The sequence below is a fragment of the Mustela nivalis genome, assembly GCF_964662115.1.
Source record: "Mustela nivalis genome assembly, chromosome: 13".
Classification (NCBI taxonomy): domain Eukaryota; kingdom Metazoa; phylum Chordata; class Mammalia; order Carnivora; family Mustelidae; genus Mustela; species Mustela nivalis.
In genome coordinates, this window is record NC_139032.1 from 67,751,690 (window position 1) to 67,773,315 (window position 21,626).

General features: G+C 36.3%; 1 protein-coding gene across 1 annotated transcript in view; it reads left to right on the forward strand.

Moving 5' to 3' along the window:
* Nucleotides 1-529: 529 nt before the first annotated feature.
* TMEM38B (transmembrane protein 38B) overlaps nt 530-21,626 on the forward strand; it is a 65,964-nt gene continuing 44,867 nt past the window's right edge. The window contains exons 1-2 of the mRNA XM_082695110.1: nt 530-792; nt 14,232-14,388. Coding sequence (XP_082551236.1) covers nt 681-792; nt 14,232-14,388 — 269 coding nt within the window. The 5' untranslated portion in view covers nt 530-680. The remainder of the gene's footprint in view (nt 793-14,231; nt 14,389-21,626) is intronic.

Sequence of the window (21,626 nt, forward strand, 5' to 3'; positions counted from 1 at the left end):
CCCACCCCCCACCTGCCTCTCTGCCTACTTGTGATCTCTGTCTGTCAAAAAAAAAAAGGGGGGTGAATCAACTGTACGTAAATTATTATTATTTTTTTAAAGATTATTTATTTATTTATTTGTCAGTAATAGAGGGAGAGAGAGAAAGCGAGCACAGGCAGACAGAATGGCAGGCAGAGGCAGAGGGAGAAGCAGGCTCCCTGCCGAGCAAGGAGCCCGATGTGGGACTCGATCCCAGGACGCTGGGATCATGACCTGAGCCGAAGGCAGCCGCTTAACCAACTGAGCCACCCAGGCGTCCCAACTGTACGTAAATTAAACCCTTAAAGCTGACGTAAAAAAAATTCTTGAGGACCCAAAAACAGTTCTCAAGAAGTTATAACAGCAAAACTTAAAACAGTCTTTCACGTATTCGTTTTAAAATAATAAAGGTGCTAAATGTTAACATAAGTAATGTATTTCCCGCCGGAACACCAGGGAACCGCTCGCTCCGCCCACTCCCGGGACGCGCGGCCCCGCCCCCAAAGCGCGCCGGCGAGGGTCCCAGGGCGCACGCGCAGGGCTCCTCCAGGCCGCGCGAAAGGGCGCGCGGCCGCGGCGGTCCCCCTCCCCCACTTCTCGCCGCGCACGGCAGGAACCCGTCGTCCGGGCTGCTTCGCCTGCTGCGGTCCGTCGTCGTGATGGATTCTCCGTGGGACGAGCTGACCCTTGCCTTTTCTCGCACGTCTATGTTCCCCTTTTTTGATATCGCCCACTACCTGGTGTCCGTGATGGCGCTGAAGCGTCAGCCGGGTGAGTGCGGGGAGACGCAGACGGTCCCCCTCAGGGTACCTCTCACCGAGAGGACGGCCTGGGCCGCCTGAACGGCCGAGTTGCTTCTGTCCCAGAGTCCTATAGTTGAGCTGGAGGGGCGCCGCGAGGCGACCCTTCCGACCCCTCGAGCGCAGGTGGGGAAACAGGCAGGGAAGAGAGGTGGCGCCGGTACTCGTCCCAGGAGGCACGACCTCGGGTCCGAGATACCGCGTCAGGGGCAAGGGACAGGGAAGCCGCTGGGGCATTCGGGAGCCCGGGTCCTGCCTGCGTCCACCCAGGATGTGCGCCGTCTCCCGGTGGTGCCGCCACTTCCTTGGAAAGTACAGTATTTAAAAGTCACCTGGGGACCGAGGTCCCGGGGACTGCAAGTGGGACTCTGGGGACCGAGGTCCCGGGGACTGCAAGTGGGACTCGGTCGCTTGGAAGAGTGAGTAGTTCTGGACTGTTCTGCGGTCCTGAAAGTTGTATCAACACTTAAAAAGCCTCAAGCAGGCACCCCACTATTCTTCACGCAGCGCTCTGTCACCTTGCTTAGCGTTCTGGCTAAAGTGATGGCTGGAAAACACGGGATCCCCCCTTTCCGTCGTCTGACCGACACCGTCCAAGACTCAGTACGTGTAGACTGAGGGTAGAGTCTGAATACAGCATTTTGAGGGTTGTTTTTTTTTTTTGTTTTTGTTTTTTGTATATGGCCAAGAAGCAATATTTATATTTTCTTGTATTTTACATTCAGTGTATGTGTGCTCTTGTGCTGCTTGATGTTTGCAGTTATTCTCTTTGCCTTTTGGTTTTAATGGATCTCTTCTTTGAGTTCAGGCATTTATTTTCTTCTACTTTCTCCCTGTTCGTGCTGCCTGGTCCTACAGAGAGAGTGAGGGCTTGAGGAGGTGCTGTACCTCTTCATGACAATTGTTTGTTTGTTTTTTAAACTGTTTGGTCTCGGAAATATCTTTCATTTACATTGGTGTTTGTAGCTCAGTCTAAATAAAGCATTGTTTGGTAGACCTTTTGACCTGGGAAAGGTGAATATGGTATTAACGCAGGACAGATAATCTGCATAAGAAAGTGTTTCCCTGATTTGAAAAGAAGTACATTATCCTGCCATATTCAATATTTGAAATTTTCTTGTATAGGCTAAATCAAGTTCTCAAAGTGTGGTCCAGGAACCCTTAGGGTTCTGGACACTTCCAGGTTGAAGTTATTTTCATAATAATATGCAGATGTTGTCTTTTTTACACTAATTTTCTCATAAGTGTGCAGTGGAGTTTTCCAGAAGCTACATGACCTATGATATGGGAACAGATTGAATACAGAAACAGAATGAGAGTCCAGTTGTTTTCCCTTTGAAGCCAGACATTAAAAGGGATTTGCTAGCATATAAACAGTGGGACTTTTCTCACTGAATGTTTTTTGCTTTGGAAAAGTTATTTTTCGCAAAGAATACATAATTTATGTTAACATTTAGTACAGTTACTATTTTAAAAGTGAAAACATCAAGTACTACTTTAAAATTTTCTCAGTTTCTAATGTGTTAAATATTGATACCTGTAACTCAATAAATATTCTTTGGTGTCTTCAAGACTTTTTCTTCAGGCCTGATTTTTTTTAAAGGTTTAATAATAATAAAGTTTATGATTTTGGAGAACACATACAGATATGTGATGACCAGCATTATCAAGATATACGATAGTTTCCTCACTCACCCCCGATTCCCTTCTGTCCCTTTATAGTCAGCCCTCCCCCAGTCCTTGCAACTGTTCATCTGTTCACTAATTTTTAGGAGCACAAGGAGTCCCAAGACCAAAAAATGTGAGAAGCACTGGACCAACTGAATGCTTAAACAGTATTACACATGGTGTGAAAAATATTTTATATTCCAGTAGCAGTGCTTGTAAACAGGTAAAAATGATAAAATTCATACAAAAGACTGTAATTATTTAAGCTTTTACCTGAAATGTGTTAGACTGCCTGTTTCTTCCACAGTTTTTGCTTTTTTTTTTCCTCCCCGGCTGTTACCATTCTTAAATATCTTGTCATTCTAATGATCAGAAAAATAGTTTTCATTTGCATCTGTCTTGGTTGCTGGGTGTGTACTGCTTAAGTTTCTTAGCAATTTGTATTTCCACTTTTATCGAGTTGATCATATTGTTTTTCCTATTTAAATTGTAATATAGGGGCGCCTGGGTGGCTCAGTCAGTTAAGCCGCTGCCTTCTGCTCTGGTCATGATGCCTGGGTGCTGGGATCGAGTCCCACATCGGGTTCCTTGCTCGACAGGGATCCTGCTTCTCTCTCTGCCGCTGCCTGCCACTCTGCCTGCTTGTGTGTGTGCTTGCATGCTTGCTGTCTCTCTCTCTCTCTGACAAATAAATAAATAACCAAAATCTTTAAAAAAAAAATTGTAATGTAATACATTTTTTTAAATGATAAATCAGGGTGCTTGGCTGCCTCAGTCAGAAGAGCATGCAATTCCTGATCTCAGGGTTGTGAATTCAAGCCCCATGTTGGGTGTAGAGATTTCTAAAAAAATAAATAAATAAAAATTAAAATAAAAAAAAATAATGAACCATCCTTACATTCTTGGGATAAGCTCCACTTATTTGAGGTATTATTTTTGTTCGAGATATTACTTTAACTCATTAGGGATTTTGATTTGGCAATATTTTATGTAAATTTTTACTTAATTGGCAACATTTTCTTACCCACCGTTGACTGATTCTCTAGAACTTAGACTAGTAGTACAATGAAACTACAATTCATCCATGTATTACCAGGATTCTTCTTCTTCTTTTTTTTTTTTTTTTTAAGATTTTACTTATTTATTTGACAGAGATCACAAGTAGGTGGGGCGGGGGTAGAGGGGTGAGGGGGTGTGCCCAGGCGGGAAGCAGGCTCCCTGCTGAGCAGAGAGCACGATGTGGGGCTCTATCCCAGGACCCTGGGATCATGACCTGAGCTGAAGGCAGAGACTTTAACCCACTGAGCCACCCAGGCGCCCTGATTCTTCTTTTTATTCTCTCAAGCATGTTACTCCTTGAGATTCTTGGCTTTTGGAATGTGCTCTGCCATTGCCAGTACCTCACTCCTCACTTTCCTACTGTTTACATCTTATATGTCTCTACCTAGATCTTAAAAAATGCCAGTGGAAACAAGATGTAAAGTGGGTTAACTCTTTCTGTGGTATGGATAAGGACAGCATCCCTTTTTTGTTTGGTTCAGATTGTAGGCCTTCAAATCCAAGGGCAGATGATGGTTTTTCCCTCATTTCTTTTTCCACATGACTTGTGCTTCAAGCAAAGACATCAGGGTATTTAATAAATTGGATTGTTTTTTATTTCTCTCTCTTTTTTTAAGATTTTATTTATTTATTTGACAGAGTACAAGTAGACAGAGTGGCAGGAAGAAGGAGAGGGAGAAGCAGGCTCCCAGGTGAGCAGGGAGTCCAATGTGGGGGTTGATCCCAGGACTCCGGGATTGTGACCTGAGCCAAAGGCAGATGCTTAACCAAATGAGCTACCCAGGCACCCCTGTTTTTTATTTCTTAATTTACCTCCGTTTGTAAATAATTAACTTTAGTTCCTCCTAAACCGTGGCATCTGATAGTTTTTAGTTTTGTTTTAGGATAGGTTTTGCTTGTGTTCCATTTTTCTGGGTATTTTATTAGGAAGTTGGAAAATGCTGCCTTGAGGGCTATTAGAAACCATTTAATAGAAAGTTTAATCTTTAATTTCTCTTACCTTACATTTTTAATCTGCCTTCTCTTCTTAAATCTTGATTAAATTAGACACATTTCTTCAATAATATATTCATATCTAGTTGCTATTTTCTGTAAGACTTCCTGAAAATTTAATCTACAGTTATTTCTACTTGATTTTAACACACAAAATTTGCTTTTCCCCTTAATTCTCCCATCACTATTTTGCTAACTTCTGTGGAATCATAGGGACTTCAATTAAGCAAATATTTATTGAAACTCCACTGTGTATCAGGCACTATATTAGATATTGAGGATACCAAGATGAAAGATGCTGTTGTAGCCCTAAAGGAACTCAGCTGTGCTATTAGTCTTCTTTTTTTGATAGTATCACAAAAGGTTTTATGATACTTTCCTATAAAATAATGATATTCATTTCAGATACATGCAAAAACGTTGTAGTATCTTAATTCTAATCCTCGTATCTCTTTAAGATAGATATTGAACTCCTTTTTCAGATGGGGAATAGTCTTACAGGAATGAAATAACTGTATTTAAGTCTCATTGGTTAATAAATTATGAGCTAGCTCTTCAGCTAATTCCAAAGTTCTCAAATATTCCTTGCTCTCTTTTTGCAAGTCCATTTAATGTTTCTGGTTTCTTAGTATTTAGCAGTTTCTCAATAAGCTTTCATTTGACATGGTTATTTTCTCCCATGATTTGTCTCATTTCCATATCACCAATGAGTTTTTCCTTTGCTTTTAGGAATTAAATCCAGGAATAAAGTTATTATTGTTCCCCCTTCTAATTTGTGGGAAATGAAAGGATTAATATGTCAAGAATTTGTCAGTTCTGTTGATTCTGTAAGGTGACAGCATAGTTTTGCTGTCTTTATGAATCCACACATAGCACACAGAGAAGTACAAAAATTGTAAATGTATAGCTCAATGAATTTTTAAAATGAGCATATCTATTTAATCAACATCTGGGTAAAAATAGAACATTCATGAAACCCCAGAAGCCCCTTTTGTTCTGTGATGTTTTAACCCACTGACCCACCCAGGTGCCCCTTGTTCTGTGATGTTTTAAAAACTGAGTTTATTCTGCCCAGTGTAGGGTGGAAAAGGATGTCTAAGAAATGACAGTTCACAATTTACTTCTACTAGTTGTAGAGAATCTTACTTAAATGTCTTTAATTTATAAGTGAAAGAATATTTGATTGACATGACATAAAATATTGGTCAGGGGATGCGGTTTGGTAGAAAGAGCTCATAAAATCAGGGGACCAGTGTTAAAACTCTATCACTAACTGGGTAGTTTGGGATAAGAACTTAAAACCCAGTATTTCATTTGTAGAGTAAGTAGGCTGGACTAGAACAATGACTGAGCAGTGTTAATGTTCCCTGCTTAGGAGTCTCAGTTTTGGTTCTAAAGAGATGTTTGTTCGTGTTTCTAAATTTAAATAATTTCAGCCCATCCTTTGTTTCCCCAGCAATGGTAAACTGCTTTCTGTAGTTGATACCTCTGTGATACCATAGTATTTACTTTTTACCTTTTCAACAATTACTTAACAATTTTATATTTAATGATTTTAGAGTAAATTCTCTCTGTTAAAATAACCATGTATTTTCTCTTTCCTTACTGGATTCTGACAGGTACAGATTCCTAGCAGTGGAGTTTAACTTTTGGTTTGGTTATGTCATGTTAGGATATCCAAAGTACTGGCTACTTCCTGCCCGTAGATCCAGTCAGTATAACGTCATCAGTGTCATGTAGTGTAGGGTCAGTGTAATGTAGTTTGGATTCCCAGTATGATCAAAATCTCTGTGGACTTTGTCGGAGAGCAGGAAAGTTGACATAGAATTAAGGCAAGACTGCAGTATTTAGGTTCTGGGGTTCCTTGCAAATTAATATGGAGAAAAAGGATTTGCTTACCAGGTTATAGGGGTTATGTTGCTTTGTTTCAGTAGAAGTACTTCATCTTGAACACAAGCTGCAATTGGAGTCACTACCTGTCTACAATTATGATAATTCACTTTTTCCAAGATCCCTCTGCTTTACATATAGACCAAATAAGCATGTTAAATGGGATGTGATAAGGTATCACCACCTTTTCAGCTTTGATGTTTTTGGTTATAGCACCCATCTCTGTGGTATTGCTTTTTAAAGATACCTTAAGGAGGAGGAGAAACTCTAGGAGATTTTACTTGAATGTTTCTACCATCTACTAATCCTTGCTCCATAGATCAGAGGATCAACATAGGCTTTGTGTTAGCAACTATGTCTTGTTCTAGTTATACATTAAGGAACTGGGGAAATAATCACAAGGTGGGTCTATGGATTTACTTGGCCCACTATGATTCAAACTTGATCCAAAACTGGAAGTAGAATATGACTTCATTTTCTAGCTTTCATTTCACAATAAACTATTTTGATCTTCAAGTCCATAGGTGGTTATGAGTGCTTCAAAACTCATATACTTTGAATTAGAGTAAGGCTTCAGTGTGACAAATTTTGCTAAGAGTTTTGGGGAAAATAATTCCATTGCTAGCATATCACAAATATCTTAACTCAAGGTAGGACAGAGAATTTTTTGTCTTTTAAATATCAGCATGTTAAAAATTAAAAAAAAAACCCACATCTTAATTTTATCACAGCTTGTTCCTAGGCTAAAGGAATATATCTTTGTTTTATTTATTTATTTATTTATTTATTAAAAGATTTTATTTATTTATTTGACAGAGAGAAATCACAAGTAGATGGAGAGGCAGGCAGAGAGAGAGAGAGAGGGAAGCAGGCTCCCTGCCAAGCAGAGAGCCCGATGTGGGACTCGATCCCAGTACCCTGAGATCATGACCTGAGCCGAAGGCAGCGGCTTAACCCACTGAGCCACCCAGGCGCCCAATATATCTTTGTTTTAAAACTGAGAAAAAAATTAAAGCTATCATACTAACTGTTTTTTCCTATTGAAAATTATTTTATGCTGGAAAGATACACAGGCTGTTTCTGGTTAACTTTCTGTATTTTCACCGTTTAACTTCACGGTAAACTAATTCTGGTACTGTTATGATATATACAAAGGAACATAACACCTAAGAAAATTTGTCATAGGGTTGCCTCATAACTATAAAATGTGTTAACATAGTGTGCATACTAAAGAGAGCATTATAGAAAGGCCAGTTTGATTTAGGGAAGTTTTTCCAGCCGATGTAATTTTGAGAATTAGACAGAAAAGATTGATGTGAGGGAAACCCTTTAATTCAGTTCTTTTCTTTTTTTCTCTAATAAAATCTTAGTATTGCTGATTTAAGTCTCTTAGGGTTATGAGTACTTTTTTAGAGCTGTGGTTTGTTGTTTTTGTCTCAGCCTTGCAATAAGAACTCAAAAGAATTAGATCTTGGGCTCAGAGATTAAAAGCAGCCTGAGGTCACATTTTGCCTACTTTATCTGTGGGTCATGATCAGTCCATTCAGTAGGTAAGTCAACAAAGCGTCTGCCATGTACTAGGTAGTAATTGTGTTTTTATGTATATTTCTTTATTTTAATCCTTATAAGTTATGTATTACTCCCATTTTATGAAAGTTGAAACTTAAGCTAAGAGGGCTTAGTGGTCCTACAAAGATGTTACAAAACTGGTATGTAATTATAGCTGCCTCTTTGATTTGTACAATACAAAAGGAAATTCATGATAGTGAAATCATAATATTTGACCTCTTGAAATATTTCACATATATTTTTCTGTCATTCAGTACATTTATAGAGCACCTACTCTATACAAAAGTCTCTTAGAATTTTAATAATAAGAACTTTATAAATGGAGCTAATACTTATATGTAAAATGTGCAAGTTGAGGAAAAAGGAAAGTTATTTTGACAAATGTAATCAGAAATCAATGTTACATGAGCAAATCATTAGTATGAAATCATTTAGTAAATTTGATTTGGATTGTTTTGCAAAGGAAAACCTGGGTACATTTGAATTTGGTTGTCAGTGAGTGGTGAGTATCAGGTGGATGAAGGTAATGCTAAATCTGCATTAGAGTAATACTAAGGAACGTAGAGGACAGACACCAGTGAGTGTTTCTAATTGTAGAGGACAGACACCAGTGAGTGTTTCTAATTGTATGTTTATTCAAAGTAATCAGTTACCTTAGAATGTGTTCTTCGTAGTGACTGTGCTCTGATGGGCCCATTATGGCTGTCCTGCAGTGAGAACTCCCATTTCCAGAATGCATTTCTAGAGCTAACCAGGGTATGCTTGTGAGAAAGAGAGAGGGATACACACACACAGTAGGGTTGGAAGAGAGTTAAGAGTAAGGGGGAAAGGGGTGTATGTGTGTAAATAAGCATAGGGAAAAAAGCCTGAAAGTTGCCTCAGACAACTCAAATAGGAGTGTGATGGAATGGCAGAAATAGAGAGGAGAGAGTAATTTTGCTTTTTATTTTTATTTACTTAAGTAATAATAGTGATTGGCTAATACTTAGTTGCTTACTATGTGCTAGGGCCCCATTCTAAGTGATTTCAAAGTACTCACTTGTAGTTGATCCTTAGTTGATCCTTACAACAACCCTGTGATGTAGGTTTCTTTTTTCTTTGCTTCTTCTTCTTTTTTTTTTTTTTTTAAAGATTTATTTATTTATTTATTTGACAGAGAGAGATCACAAGTAGGCAGAGAGAGAGAGGAAGGGAAGCATTCTCCCTGCTGAGCAGAGAGCCTGATGCGGGACTTGATCCCAGGACCCTGAGATCATGACCTGAGCCGAAGGCAGCAGCTTAACCCACTGAGCCACCCAGGCGCCCCTTCTTTGCTTCTTCTATATGTGTGTGTGTGTGTGTGTGTGTGTGTGTGTTTAAGATGTGTGGGGGCGCCTGGATGGCTCAGTGGGTTAAGCCTCTGCCTTCGGCTTGGGTCATGGTTCCAGGGTCCTGGGATCGAGCCCCACTTCGGGCTCTCTGCTCAGTGGGGAGCCTGCTTCCCCTTCTCTCTCTGCCTGCCTCTCTGCCTACTTGTGATCTCTGTCTGTCAAATAAATAAATAAAATCTTAAAAAAAAAAAAAAGATGTGTGAAAGCAAACAATTAACTTGTTGCCTTCACACAACAAGTAAGTGCTGGTGCCAGGATTTATACCTGAGCAGCTAAACTCTAGAGTCTGTACCCTTAAGCACTCTATATTGTTTTTTTCTTTTTAAAGATTTTATTTATTAGAGAGAGAAAGAGAGAGACAGGTGCAGGCAAGTGGGGGGAGGGGCAACGGGAGAGGGAGAAGCAGACTCCCCACTGAGCAGGGAGCCTTATGTGGGGCTCTATCCAGGACTCTGGGATCATGACCTGAGCTCAAGGCTGACAGATGCTTAACTGACTGAGCCACCCAGGTGCCCCTCTCTATAGCTTTTCAATATGAAGATGGTGCAGTATGGGAGCTAGTGACCATTACCTAAAGAAAAGATTATACTCATTTATTAGGCTGACTGACCAATGTTATAATCAGTCATCACTGTGTGGTGCTGTATTGCCTATACACATTTTTAGGTAGGTCATACTATTTAGGTAGAGACATATTGGTATCACATCTTTTGTGGGACTTGGGCTTTAAAGAGCATGATCATGTATTATCAAACAAAGTTTAGGGGAAATTGCTACACTGAAGATTGATACCCTGTCTTTTAGCACATTTCTCATAACTGATTTTTCTTCCAATTGGAACAGGGCACCATTTCTTGAGTTATCACCAGATGCATATCATTAAACCTTGGCATCACTTCACTTGACAGGATGTGTACACCACAGAAAATGCACATCTGCCAACTCATGTTCACTCTTGGGCACATTTTGTTGTATGGAATGATGGGTTGCACTATTTGACTTTTATCTCCTCCTCTTGCTTTTTTTCCTGAGCACACACAGATGAATTCCCATTTTTTAAAAAAAGATTTTATTTATTTATTTGACAGAGAGAGAGAGCACAAGTAGGCAGAGAGGCAGGCAGAGGGGGGGGGGGAAGCAGGCTCTCTGCTCAGCAGAGAGCCTGATGTGGGGCTCGATCCCAGGACCCTGAGACCATGACCCAAGCCAAAGGCAGAGGCCCAACCCACTGAGCCACCCAGGCACCCCGAATTCCCATGTTAATACAAGTATGATGATGTTACTCTACTGAACTCACACATACATCCTAAGCGATAACAACAGTTAACTGTTTATAAATTCTTGCAGACCTTATTTTATTTATTACTTGTATAATATTCTGATAGAATAACTGGTTTTCTGTTTTTCCCTGTAAATAATTTCTTACTGTACATATTATGTATACACATATGATTTTTTTTGTCACATCAGTTCTTGTAAAGCTGCTACATTCTTTTAAATAGATGCATTGTATTCCACAGATTGGGTGTGACATAATTTGTTAAAATTTTGTTTAATTATACATTTAGTAAATGAACATTTTATTTAAAAGAATCCCAATATGATTAAATAATATGCTTGGTATAATTAAATAAATTTAAATCCCCTTTGAGCATCCTCCCAAATCCTAGGCTTCCTCAAGAGACAGTAACAGTTAACATGTTGGTGTATTGCAAACCTATTCTTTGCATTCCATGGGTATGCAGGTACCTAGAGAAATGTATCGTGTTTGCATTTTTGCTCATAAATGATTCTAAAAAAATTGAAAAAAGTAAATGATTCCATGCTGTAATACTGCTGTTCTACATAATTGTATTTGGTTCTTTGTTTTTGCTGAGTAACAATATCCCATGTTGATACTGCTTTATCACACTCTTTATTGCTCCTGTATAATATTCCATAGCACAAATGATCATGGTTTAACTGTTCTCTAATGATGGTTGTTTAGATTTTTTTTTTCATTTTTTTCACAGTATTATAAACACACTGCTTTAATATTCTTGTATGACATTTCTTGGGTACTGAGTCAGTTTTAAATCAAAATTTTTATTTATAAACTTATACTCCCAAATTATTCTTCAGAATGACTTTTTAATACTGTCACAGGAGTATATGAATTTCTTCAGACCTTTGCTGACTAATAAGTTAATGAATATTAAGCTGTAAATTTTTTTGCCAATTGGATGTGTGAGAAATATAACATCTTTTAAAATTTTGCTTTTTCTTGATTACTGATGACTTAAGGGAGGACTTTCTTATTTTGGTATGTTTATTAATCATTTATATTTCCCACTTTGTGACTTGCTCATTTTTCTCTTGTGTTTGTTGTCTTTTTTTGTTGATTTACTGAAATTTGCCTTATGTAATTTGAAAAACACTGTTCCCGACTTTTTTCATATAGAGGTTTTAAATTTTAGTGGAGTCAAAAAAGTTTTTCCCTTTATAGCTTAATTCAGGTTAAGTACTTTTCCTTCTGTTCTTAGATTGCTAGATTTTTTTGAAAATCAGGAACATTGAATTTTTAGGTCTTTTACTCTCTCTAAAGGGGAGATGATAATTTGTTAGTATGGTGAATGATTTAAATGAATTTTTAAATATTGAATCCTTTTTAATTCTTTCGATAAAATCTACTTGGTCATGATTTATTACCTTTTCAAAGAACTACTGATTTCAATTTGTTATTATACTTCTAAGAATTACTGTGTATCTTCTTCCTTTCTTTTCTTCCTCCCTCCCTTCCTATCTTTTTCCTTTCCTCCTTCCTCTCTCATTGTCTCTTTTTTCTTTATTTATAATTTTTGATGTTGGGAGTATGTTTCATAGAATGATTTAAGTTTTTCTCCTTTGCTATATTCCATAATGGTTATATAGAATAAAAATGAGTAATCCAAAAATATTTGGTAAATGTTTTCCATTAATTTATTGAGGTTAGCACCTTTCTTAAGATAGATCTTTGCCCTATAGTTTTTTTTTTCCCCATAGTTATATGTAGATTCATGTTTCTGTCTATTCTTAAGGGAGTTTTGGCTGATTTATACTGTCCATTTCAACTGTATCTTCACATTTATTAGATTAAATGCATGTTGCTTTCCTATAATTAAAAAACTCTATAAAACTATTTCCTTATTTTTCCTTCTAATGTTTTGCATTATTTTTGTTTCTGCCCCTGCCCCTTTCTTAGACTTGTTGAACAATGGTCTGTTTTATTGGTCTTTTCCAGTAATAACTTTGGGTTGGCTTTTTGGTTGCCCATCTTCATTTCCCTATTCTAGCTTCTGTTTAATGGGTTTCTACTTTTATTTTTATAAATTGCTTCTATTTTTCTGGCTGAGTTTATTTTTTATTTTATTTTTTGTACTTTCCCTTTGATATTTCATACTTACAGAATTGCCAGAATAGGTCAAAGAATTCTCATATATTTTACTCAGATTCACCAACCATTTACATTTTGCCCCATTTATTTTTTTCCAGCTTTATTGAGGTATAATTGATAAAATTATATATCTTCAAAGTGTACAATTTAATGGTTTGATATGCATATGGATTGTTAAATGATTCTCAAGTTAATTAGCACACCCATTATCTCACATGGTTACTTTTTTTTTTTTTAAATTGGTGGTAGTGACTTGAGATTGACTGTCTTAGCAAATTTTAAGTGTACAATACAGTATTAATAACTGTAGTCACTATGCTGTACATTAGATCCCCAGAATTTATTCATTTTATAACTAGAAGTTTGTACTTTAGCATCTCTCTGAATGTTTTTATTTATGCATATTATTTTTTCAGAGCCACTTGAATGTAAATTGGAAGCATTTGCCCAGTTACATCAAATTACTTAAGTGTGTTAATATTTACGAACCACAAAACAGTTACTAAAATCAGAAAGTTTAACAGTAATACAACACTGTTATTAGTCCAGGGTCCATATTTAGAGTTCATCAGTTGTCCAAAAAGGTCATTTATAAATATTCTTTCCCACTCCAGGATATGATCTAGAATATGCACTGTATGTAGTTGTTGTCTCTTTCATGTTATTTAATCTGGAGCATTTCATCAGCCTTTGTTTTGTTTTTGTGTTTCTTGACTTAGCTTTGCTAAAGTATAGGCGAGGTTTTTTTTTCCAGAAGCACCCTCAGTTTGGGTGTATCTGATTAAGTTAGTTTAGGTTATATATTGTTGGTAGCAGTACTGTAGGAGAAAGATGTGTTCTTGGTGAATCATAACAAGAGTCACCTGATGTTTGTTTATAGTAATGTCTGCAAGGTTTCTCCACTCTAAAATTACTATTTCCCTCTGTAATTAATAAGTGCCTTGTTAGGAAGCATTTTAAGATTGTGTGTATATCTGTTCCTCATCACCCTTTCACCTCTGGGTTTATTTTGTGATTCTGTTTCTAGCCTGTCATGTTAAAAGCTTAGTTTATTTATTTCAGCTTTTATTTTTTAAAGTGCTTAAGATAATTTTTCTTCAGATTTGCTCTGACATATCAACTGGAAGTACTTAAAATAGGGCTGGGAATAAAAGGAGAGAGTAGGTAGGGAGATTGTTTATAATAATGTACTACTGGGAAACTGGCAGTAAGAGCCCGGACAGAGTATTTTAAAGATGCCCCAAATTATGTGTGTCTTAAAATGTTTCCAGTCTTGCTTTAAAGAATAATAGGTAGAGTTTATGATGATCATGATTGCCACACCTATGAGTAATAGTAAGCTTTCGAAAGTTACGAAATTAAGAAGTTTATTTCTTTAGTGCCATTGGTACCTTAGGATTTGTTTAGCATACAGTTATCTCAGACCACATTTTTACTTTACCATTTCAGGAGCTGCGGCAGTGGCATGGAAGAATCCTCTTTCAAGCTGGTTTACTGCTATGCTCCATTGCTTTGGTGGAGGAATTTTATCCTGTGTATTGCTTGCAGAGCCTCCGTTGAGGTTTCTTGCAAACAACACTAATATATTACTGGCATCTTCAATCTGGTAAGCTGCCATTATGGTGAAATATGAGACATTTAAAAAATTGTTTTGTAAATTATTAATAAATGAATCTTTTTTTTCTTTAAAACCTATTTTATGTTCCAAAAGTGAATGCATGTGCTAAGGAAGGAACCCAAATTAAGGCAATGTTTTTAACTGCAAAGTTTGTCTCTTTCTCGCCCTTCACTTATATTCTGTCCCAGAGGCAAGTATTGTTACCATTTTCTTATGTATTTGAGTTGGAAGCTTGTCAAATGTGAAAGGGCACCAAATATTTGGCCCCAAACGGTTTATCTAACTAACTCATACATACAGATATACAGCAGGATAAAATAAGAATGTGACTAACTACACAAAAAGTCCAAGTGATTATGATTCGTATGTAATAATTGTTCTTGTCATAGCCTCTTTTGGATTTTTCAGAGCCTTATGGGATATAGCATTGATTTTGTTTTGTGTTTGTTTTTAGATTATTTATTTATTTATTTGACAGAGAGAGAGAGAGAGAGACAGCAAGAGAGGGAACACAAGCAGGGGGAGTGGGAGAGGGAGAAGCAGTCTTCCCGCTGAGCAGGGAGCCTGATGCAGGGTTCAGTCCCAGGACCCTGGGATCATGACCTGAAGGCAGATGCTTAACGACTAAGCCACCCAGGTGCCCCTAATTTTGTTTTTAATTTAATTTTGAAGTGAAGAAAAAAATGTTAGCAGGAATTGCTTTGGTTTCTTACAAATTCAAATATTTAGTTATCCTTAAGGAGAGTGATCCATAAAGCTAAAAGAAAACTATAATACAAAGTGCTTTGCTATGTCTGAAGCAGAAACTATACTTTTGAATAAAAACTGTATCAAATATGTAATGTTAAGAATACTTAAAGTTCATTTTTTTGGTGATAATTTTTAAATGGGTATGTAACCAGTCTTAAAGGGGAGTATTATAAGTAGTGATGGCTGTGTGAAAAAGTAATAGTGGAAATGTGTGGCAGTGGAAATAAGTGGAAGTAGAATAATAAATGTGATAGCTAATATTTACTGAGTTTTTAACTGTATATCAGCTAAATTCTTTATATTCATATTTAATCATATTTAACCATTATTTTTCACATTTGACAAATGAGAAAATTGAGGTATTGAGAAACTTTGCTAAAATTTACGTGTTCAGTGATTGAACTAGGATCAAAACCAGGAAATTTGACTTTAGAACTTTAATATTTAATAGCCACTATCTCTCATAAATTAGTTTTTTTTTTTAAAGTAAACTCTACTCCCAATGTTGGATTAAACTCATGATCCTGACATCAATAGTGCATGCTTTACCAACTGAGCCAGGCAGGTGTTCCTATTTCTCATAGATTTGTTTAACCACCTCTTATAGAAGCATAGTCTTCCATTGGTTATGTGTTTTCTTTCTTTTTTTGAAGTATAATTAACATATAATGTTATATTAGTTTTGGTGTACAGTATAATGTTTCAAGAATTCTATACATTTCAGTGCCCATAATGATAAGTGTACTCTTAAACTCCTTTATCTATTTCATCCATCACCATCTGCCCTTTGGCAACCAGCAATTTGTTGTCTGTATTTAAGAGTGTTTTGGTCTCTCTTTTCTTCCTTTCTTCCTCCCTCCCTCTCTTCCTTCCCTCCTTCCTTCCTTCCTAAGATTTTATTTATTTATTTGACACAGAGAGACACAGCGAGAGAGGGAACTCCAGCAGGTGGAGTGGAGAGGGAGAAGCAGACTTCCTGCTGTTTGGGGAGCCCTATGTAGGCTTTGATTCCAGGATTCTGGGATCATGACCTGAGCCAAAGGCAGACACTTAACGACTGAGCCACCCAGGGGCCCTTCATCTCTTTTTTTATTTGTTTGTTTTGCTTCTTAAATTCCACGTGTAAGGGAAATCATTATATTTGTCTTCTCTGACTGACTTATGTTATTTAGCATTATACCATCTAGCATTTCTTTTTTTAGGACCATTCACTAATTATCAGGAAAATGCAAACCAAAGGTACAATGAGATATTACCTCACACCTGTCAGAATGTCTAAAGTGAAAAGCACAAGAAATAGCAAGTGTTGGCCTGGATGTGGAGAAAAAGGAACCCTTGTGTGCTGTTGCTAGGAATGCAAATTGATACAACCATTGTGGAAAACAGAATGAGGGTTCCTTAAAAAATTAAAAATAGAATTTCTATTTGATCTAGTAATTCCACTACTGGGTAAAATGAAAATCCTAATTTGAAAAGATATATGCACCTCTGTGTTTATTGTAGCATCATTTATAATAGCCAAGATATGAAGCAACCTGTGTCCATCCATAGATAAATGTATAAAAAAATATGGTATATACGTAGAATGGAATATTATTCAGCTATAAAAAAGAATGCCTCTTGCTATTTACAACAACGTGGGTGGACCTCAAGGGTATAATGCTATGTTTAAAAGCCTTTCTCAAGGACTTTTATTTTTATAACCATATTTTAAAAAGATATTAACTTAGCATTTATTATAATTTTTATAATTTAATTTATTACAATTTTAATAATGCTGAGACTATATAAAAGGTAGGATAGCCAGAGTCTGACACTTACTGTCATTTCTACTTCTGCTCTTGTATACTAACCACCACTCTTTTTTGCATGGACAAAGTGATTAATAAAAATAAGTTAGAGGGGTGCCTGGGTGGCTCAGTAGGTTAAGTGTCCAACTCTTGATCTCAGCTCAGGTCTCAATCTCAGGGTCATGAGTTCAAGCCCTATGTGGGGCTCCATGCTGGTTATAGACCCTACTTAAAAAATAAAAAAAATTAAAATAAGAATATATTACTCCTATGCTTAGTAGTTTCTTAATCTGATTAAGAACAAAATCTAAAACTCTTTACAGTGGCCTATAAAACCCTACAATATCTTTCCTTTCATTCTTTCTGATGTAATGTCTTTCTACTGTACTCTTATTCATTCTGTTTTAGCCACCATTACTTTTATCATTTCTTGAACACATAGGGTATTTTTCTACCTCAGTACTTTTGTGCTTGCAGTCTATTCTCTAATGCCGTTTCCCTAGAAGGCATATATATATTTTTTAAATTAATTAATTAATTAATTATTTTTCTTTCAGAGAGGTCTCCCTGACTGAAATAGTACCTCCTCTCCCATGAGTATCACATCATTCTTCTTTATTTTTCTTCTTAGGCTTATTACTATCTGATCTGTTATCTGTTTATTTCTTTTTATCTTGGTCTGTGTCATTCTACTAGAATAATAGCTTATGAGAACAGGGACTTTGTTTTGTGAACTGTGTGATAAGTACTTTTCTATGTTCAATAAATACATTGCTAAAGAAATGGACTGCTATGCATTGTTATAAGGGATTTCTGTACTTGAGTAGTAAGGAATTCTAGATCTTGATTATTTGATCCCTTAAATGACATAAAATTGCTTTTCTATAAATGGATGCTTTCTTGGATTAAATTAAAAGGTATGTTAGAAATGGAAAATAAATGCATTTTTACATGGTGAATTAATAATATAATAATAATATATGAATATTATAAATAACAAAAAATAATATTATAAAAATATAATTTGTTATCCTCAGATCTTTTATTATCCCATTTTTGTATAGGAGAAAATTGAGGCTTAGGAAATTGGTGAATGGCAGGGCCTGAATTCAACTTAGCATTTGGACTATGATCTTAACCAAGATGAGTTTTCTTTTTTCCCTTAAGATTTATTTATTTATTTATTTATTTATTTATTCATTCAGGGGGTGGTGGAGAGAGAGAGAGCATACACACAAGCAGGCACAGGGTCAGAGGAAGGGGGAGAAACAGACTCCCCGCTGAGCAGGGAGCCGGATGTGGGGCTCTATCCCAGGATCCTGGGATCATGACCTCAGCCAAAGGCAGACACATTTAACCAGCTGAGCTACCCAGGTGCCCTTAGATAATATGTTCATTTTGAACAGTTTTCTTTTTTTAGGACCAAATCTTTTGTCTTATTTTTATTTATTGATTTATTACAATATTTTTTTCTTTTTTCTTTTTTTTTTTTTAATATTTTACTTATTTATTTGACAATGAGAGATCACAAGTAGGCAGAGAGGCGAGCAGAGAGAGAGGAAGGGAAGCAGGCTACCTGCTGAGCAGAAAGCCCGATGTGGGGCTTGATCCCAGGACCCTGAGATCATGACCTGAGCCGAAGGCAGCGGCTTAACCCACTGAGCCACCCAGGCGCCCCACAATATTTTTTTCTTTAAAAATTTTCAATTAATACTGAACAGGTACAAAAGAAAATTTATAAAATATATGTGAAGTGTTAAGAACTGTGATACAATAAAAACTGCATTTTCATTATGTAGAATAAGAATCTTTTTATTGTAAAGTGAAATTCAGAAAACCCATGAAAAAGTGTTTTGCCTAATGAATTATTCTGAAGTATAACCTTGAATCCACTACCCAAGTCTAGAGATAAGACTTAACCATTCATTCTAAAACCCCCTTCTGTGTGTCCCATTCCAGTCACAATGCTTTTGTCACCTTAAATAAGCATTATAGTAGCACACCATTATCTTCACTTTAATGGTAATTACTTGTATATTTTTATAATTTTATCATCCGAATGTTCATCCCTAGACACTATTCTTTAGTCATGCCTATTAAAAAAATTGATGTTTCTTTTTTTTTTTTTTTTTTTAAAGATTTTATTTATTTATCAGAGAGAGAGGGGGAGAGAGCGAGCACAGGCAGACAGAATGGCAGGCAGAGGCAGAGGGAGAAGCAGGCTCCCCGCTGAGCAAGGAGCCCGATGTGGGACTCGATCCCAGGACGCTGGGATCATGACCTGAGCCGAAGGCAGCTGCTTAACCAACTGAGCCACCCAGGCGTCCCAAAATTGATGTTTCTTAAGTTGCTTTCATTTTATAGGTTTCCTCTCCATTCCCTTTTTCTCTTATAATTTATCTCTCGAAGAACCAGAGTCATTTGACATGTAGAGTTTTCCATAGCCTGGAACACACTGATTGTGTACTCATGGTGCATATCATTATATTTCTGTATCCTACAGAGGATACAGAGGATTCCTGAAAATTGGTAGTTTGACTCAGAATACAAATCAGATTTAGGTTAGATCCCTTTGGCAAGACCATAAGAGACCTACAATATCTGATTTGCTTTCTTTTTTTGTTGACATTAGCACTCTTACATTTAAAGACTGAATTAATTAACTGGGAATTACAAAATGTTAATAGTCTAATTCTATCTTTTCTTGTGTATTATATGAAGTAGTATAAATAAATACTTCCCACTAATCTATTATTTGGTTATCCAGTTGTACGAAAACATAGGAACAGCAGGATAAATCCTTGATTCTTTATCTTTACATACCAATTTTCATGGTAATTAATCGATCCTCTGTCATCCTCCAAAGATGGACTATTTTATTGTTTTTTGAGTAATTATGAACTTATGGATTTAAGCATATTTTATAGGTTTCAATAAATTGCAGTTGTCATTATTGAAGACCAAATTCTTTCATCTTTGGCTGGTGGGAGCTTCTTCAGATTGGTTCTTCAAACTGATTAGCTCCTTGCTACTTAATATTAAGATTCATCTTGTAATTTTCTTCTGGAATCACTCATTTCTCTAAGAAGCTCTGGTTTCTCTTAGTGAGAAATGGCATTTCAAGACCAAAATTGGAGCACTAGAGATGTTTGTTATTACTGAATTGATAGTTTCTAAGTCTTTTCAGTGACAGAATTAGGAATAATAAGGATGAAAATTATTCTATTTCTAATTCAAATTCAAGACCATAGAGCCTTCATTAAACTTTCTGTGTGTATAATAATGTATATGTAATATATTTGTGGTGTGTGTGCACGTGTGCGCGTATGTGTGTGTGTGTATCCTTTCTTCTATACTAAGAATTTTCTTTCTTGATGGCACAAGACGTAATAGAATTAGAATATTAAAACATTACTCATTTCTTTTATTCTTCAGTATACACACAATACACAGTAGCTTTGAGTAACAGTACTAAACTTCTGCTGATGGGATTACATTAATTTTTCTGCATATACACTTCTCGTTCTCTTCCCATTTTTAAAATAGATGTGCTATTCTACATAGCCTTACAACCATTACACACTATTACTTTTCACTTCCTAATCCTCATTTAGTCTTAGTTTTACAGTTAACTGTATGCTTAATGCTTATCACCAGTCCTTATGTCTGTGTCTCTTTAGTAATTTTAGTTGTTTGAAGCTTATGCTCTAGGAGATGCATCATTGATCCCATATGTTGGTGTTTTTGTCTTTTGTACTTGAAAGTCAGTTTTACTGGGTATAAATAAATTGGATCGTACTTTGTATCTTTGAGGATTTTAAAATGTTACTCCATTTCTTATGTCATAAAGCATTGCTGTGAGAAAGTTTGGTGATCACTTTCTTTTCTTTCCCTTATAAGTCACATATTCTTCTAGATGCCCAAAATAATTTTTTTTCCTGTTAAGGCCTACTAATGTAAATACAATAAGTCTTGATGTTGGTCCTTCTGGGTCAATATTTTTAGGTATGTGTTACGTTCTTTTTAGTAGGTACTTTTTGTTTGTTTGTTTTTAATTGAGAACAAGTTATTTTAGTATTTGTACTCTTCAAGACTTGTATGGTTGTTATATGGCTCTTTGTCTTTCTTCAGTGACTTTTAAAATCTCTTTTTAAAAATTTAAAATGTTTCCCCTTCTATTTCTTTCAAGGTATTGTTATGTTTATTTCTCTTTGTTTTCATTCTAGTTTGGTTTTCATTACTGAAGTGATTTCTTTTCCTTTAAAGAATTTTTTTTCCCCTGAGAATTGTATCTTCAGTTCTCAGTTTTTCTGATTCTGATGTATATTCTTTTATATGTTGTATCACTTTTCTTAATGTCTTTAGCTTATTTTGAACAGTAGGTTGGAATTTTGATCTTTTTGGTGGACACATTTTCCTGAATGCTTTCATTGTCTGTAGGGATTTATTCTGCTTTTTTTTTCTTTTAAATAAATTTATGTGGGATTTGACCTTGATCTTTCTTTTGGTCATTTTTATGTTGAATTAGGTTTCTTGAACTTTTAGGGTAAGGTGGAATTCAGGAAAGATGTTATGACTTCATAGAGCTAACTCCTGCTTCTGTTGTTTTTATAGTGTTCAGAAGATGAGGACCAGACCTTTCTCAGTTTTTCTGTGTCTCTTTCCCCTTAATCCAGTTTGGCCTGA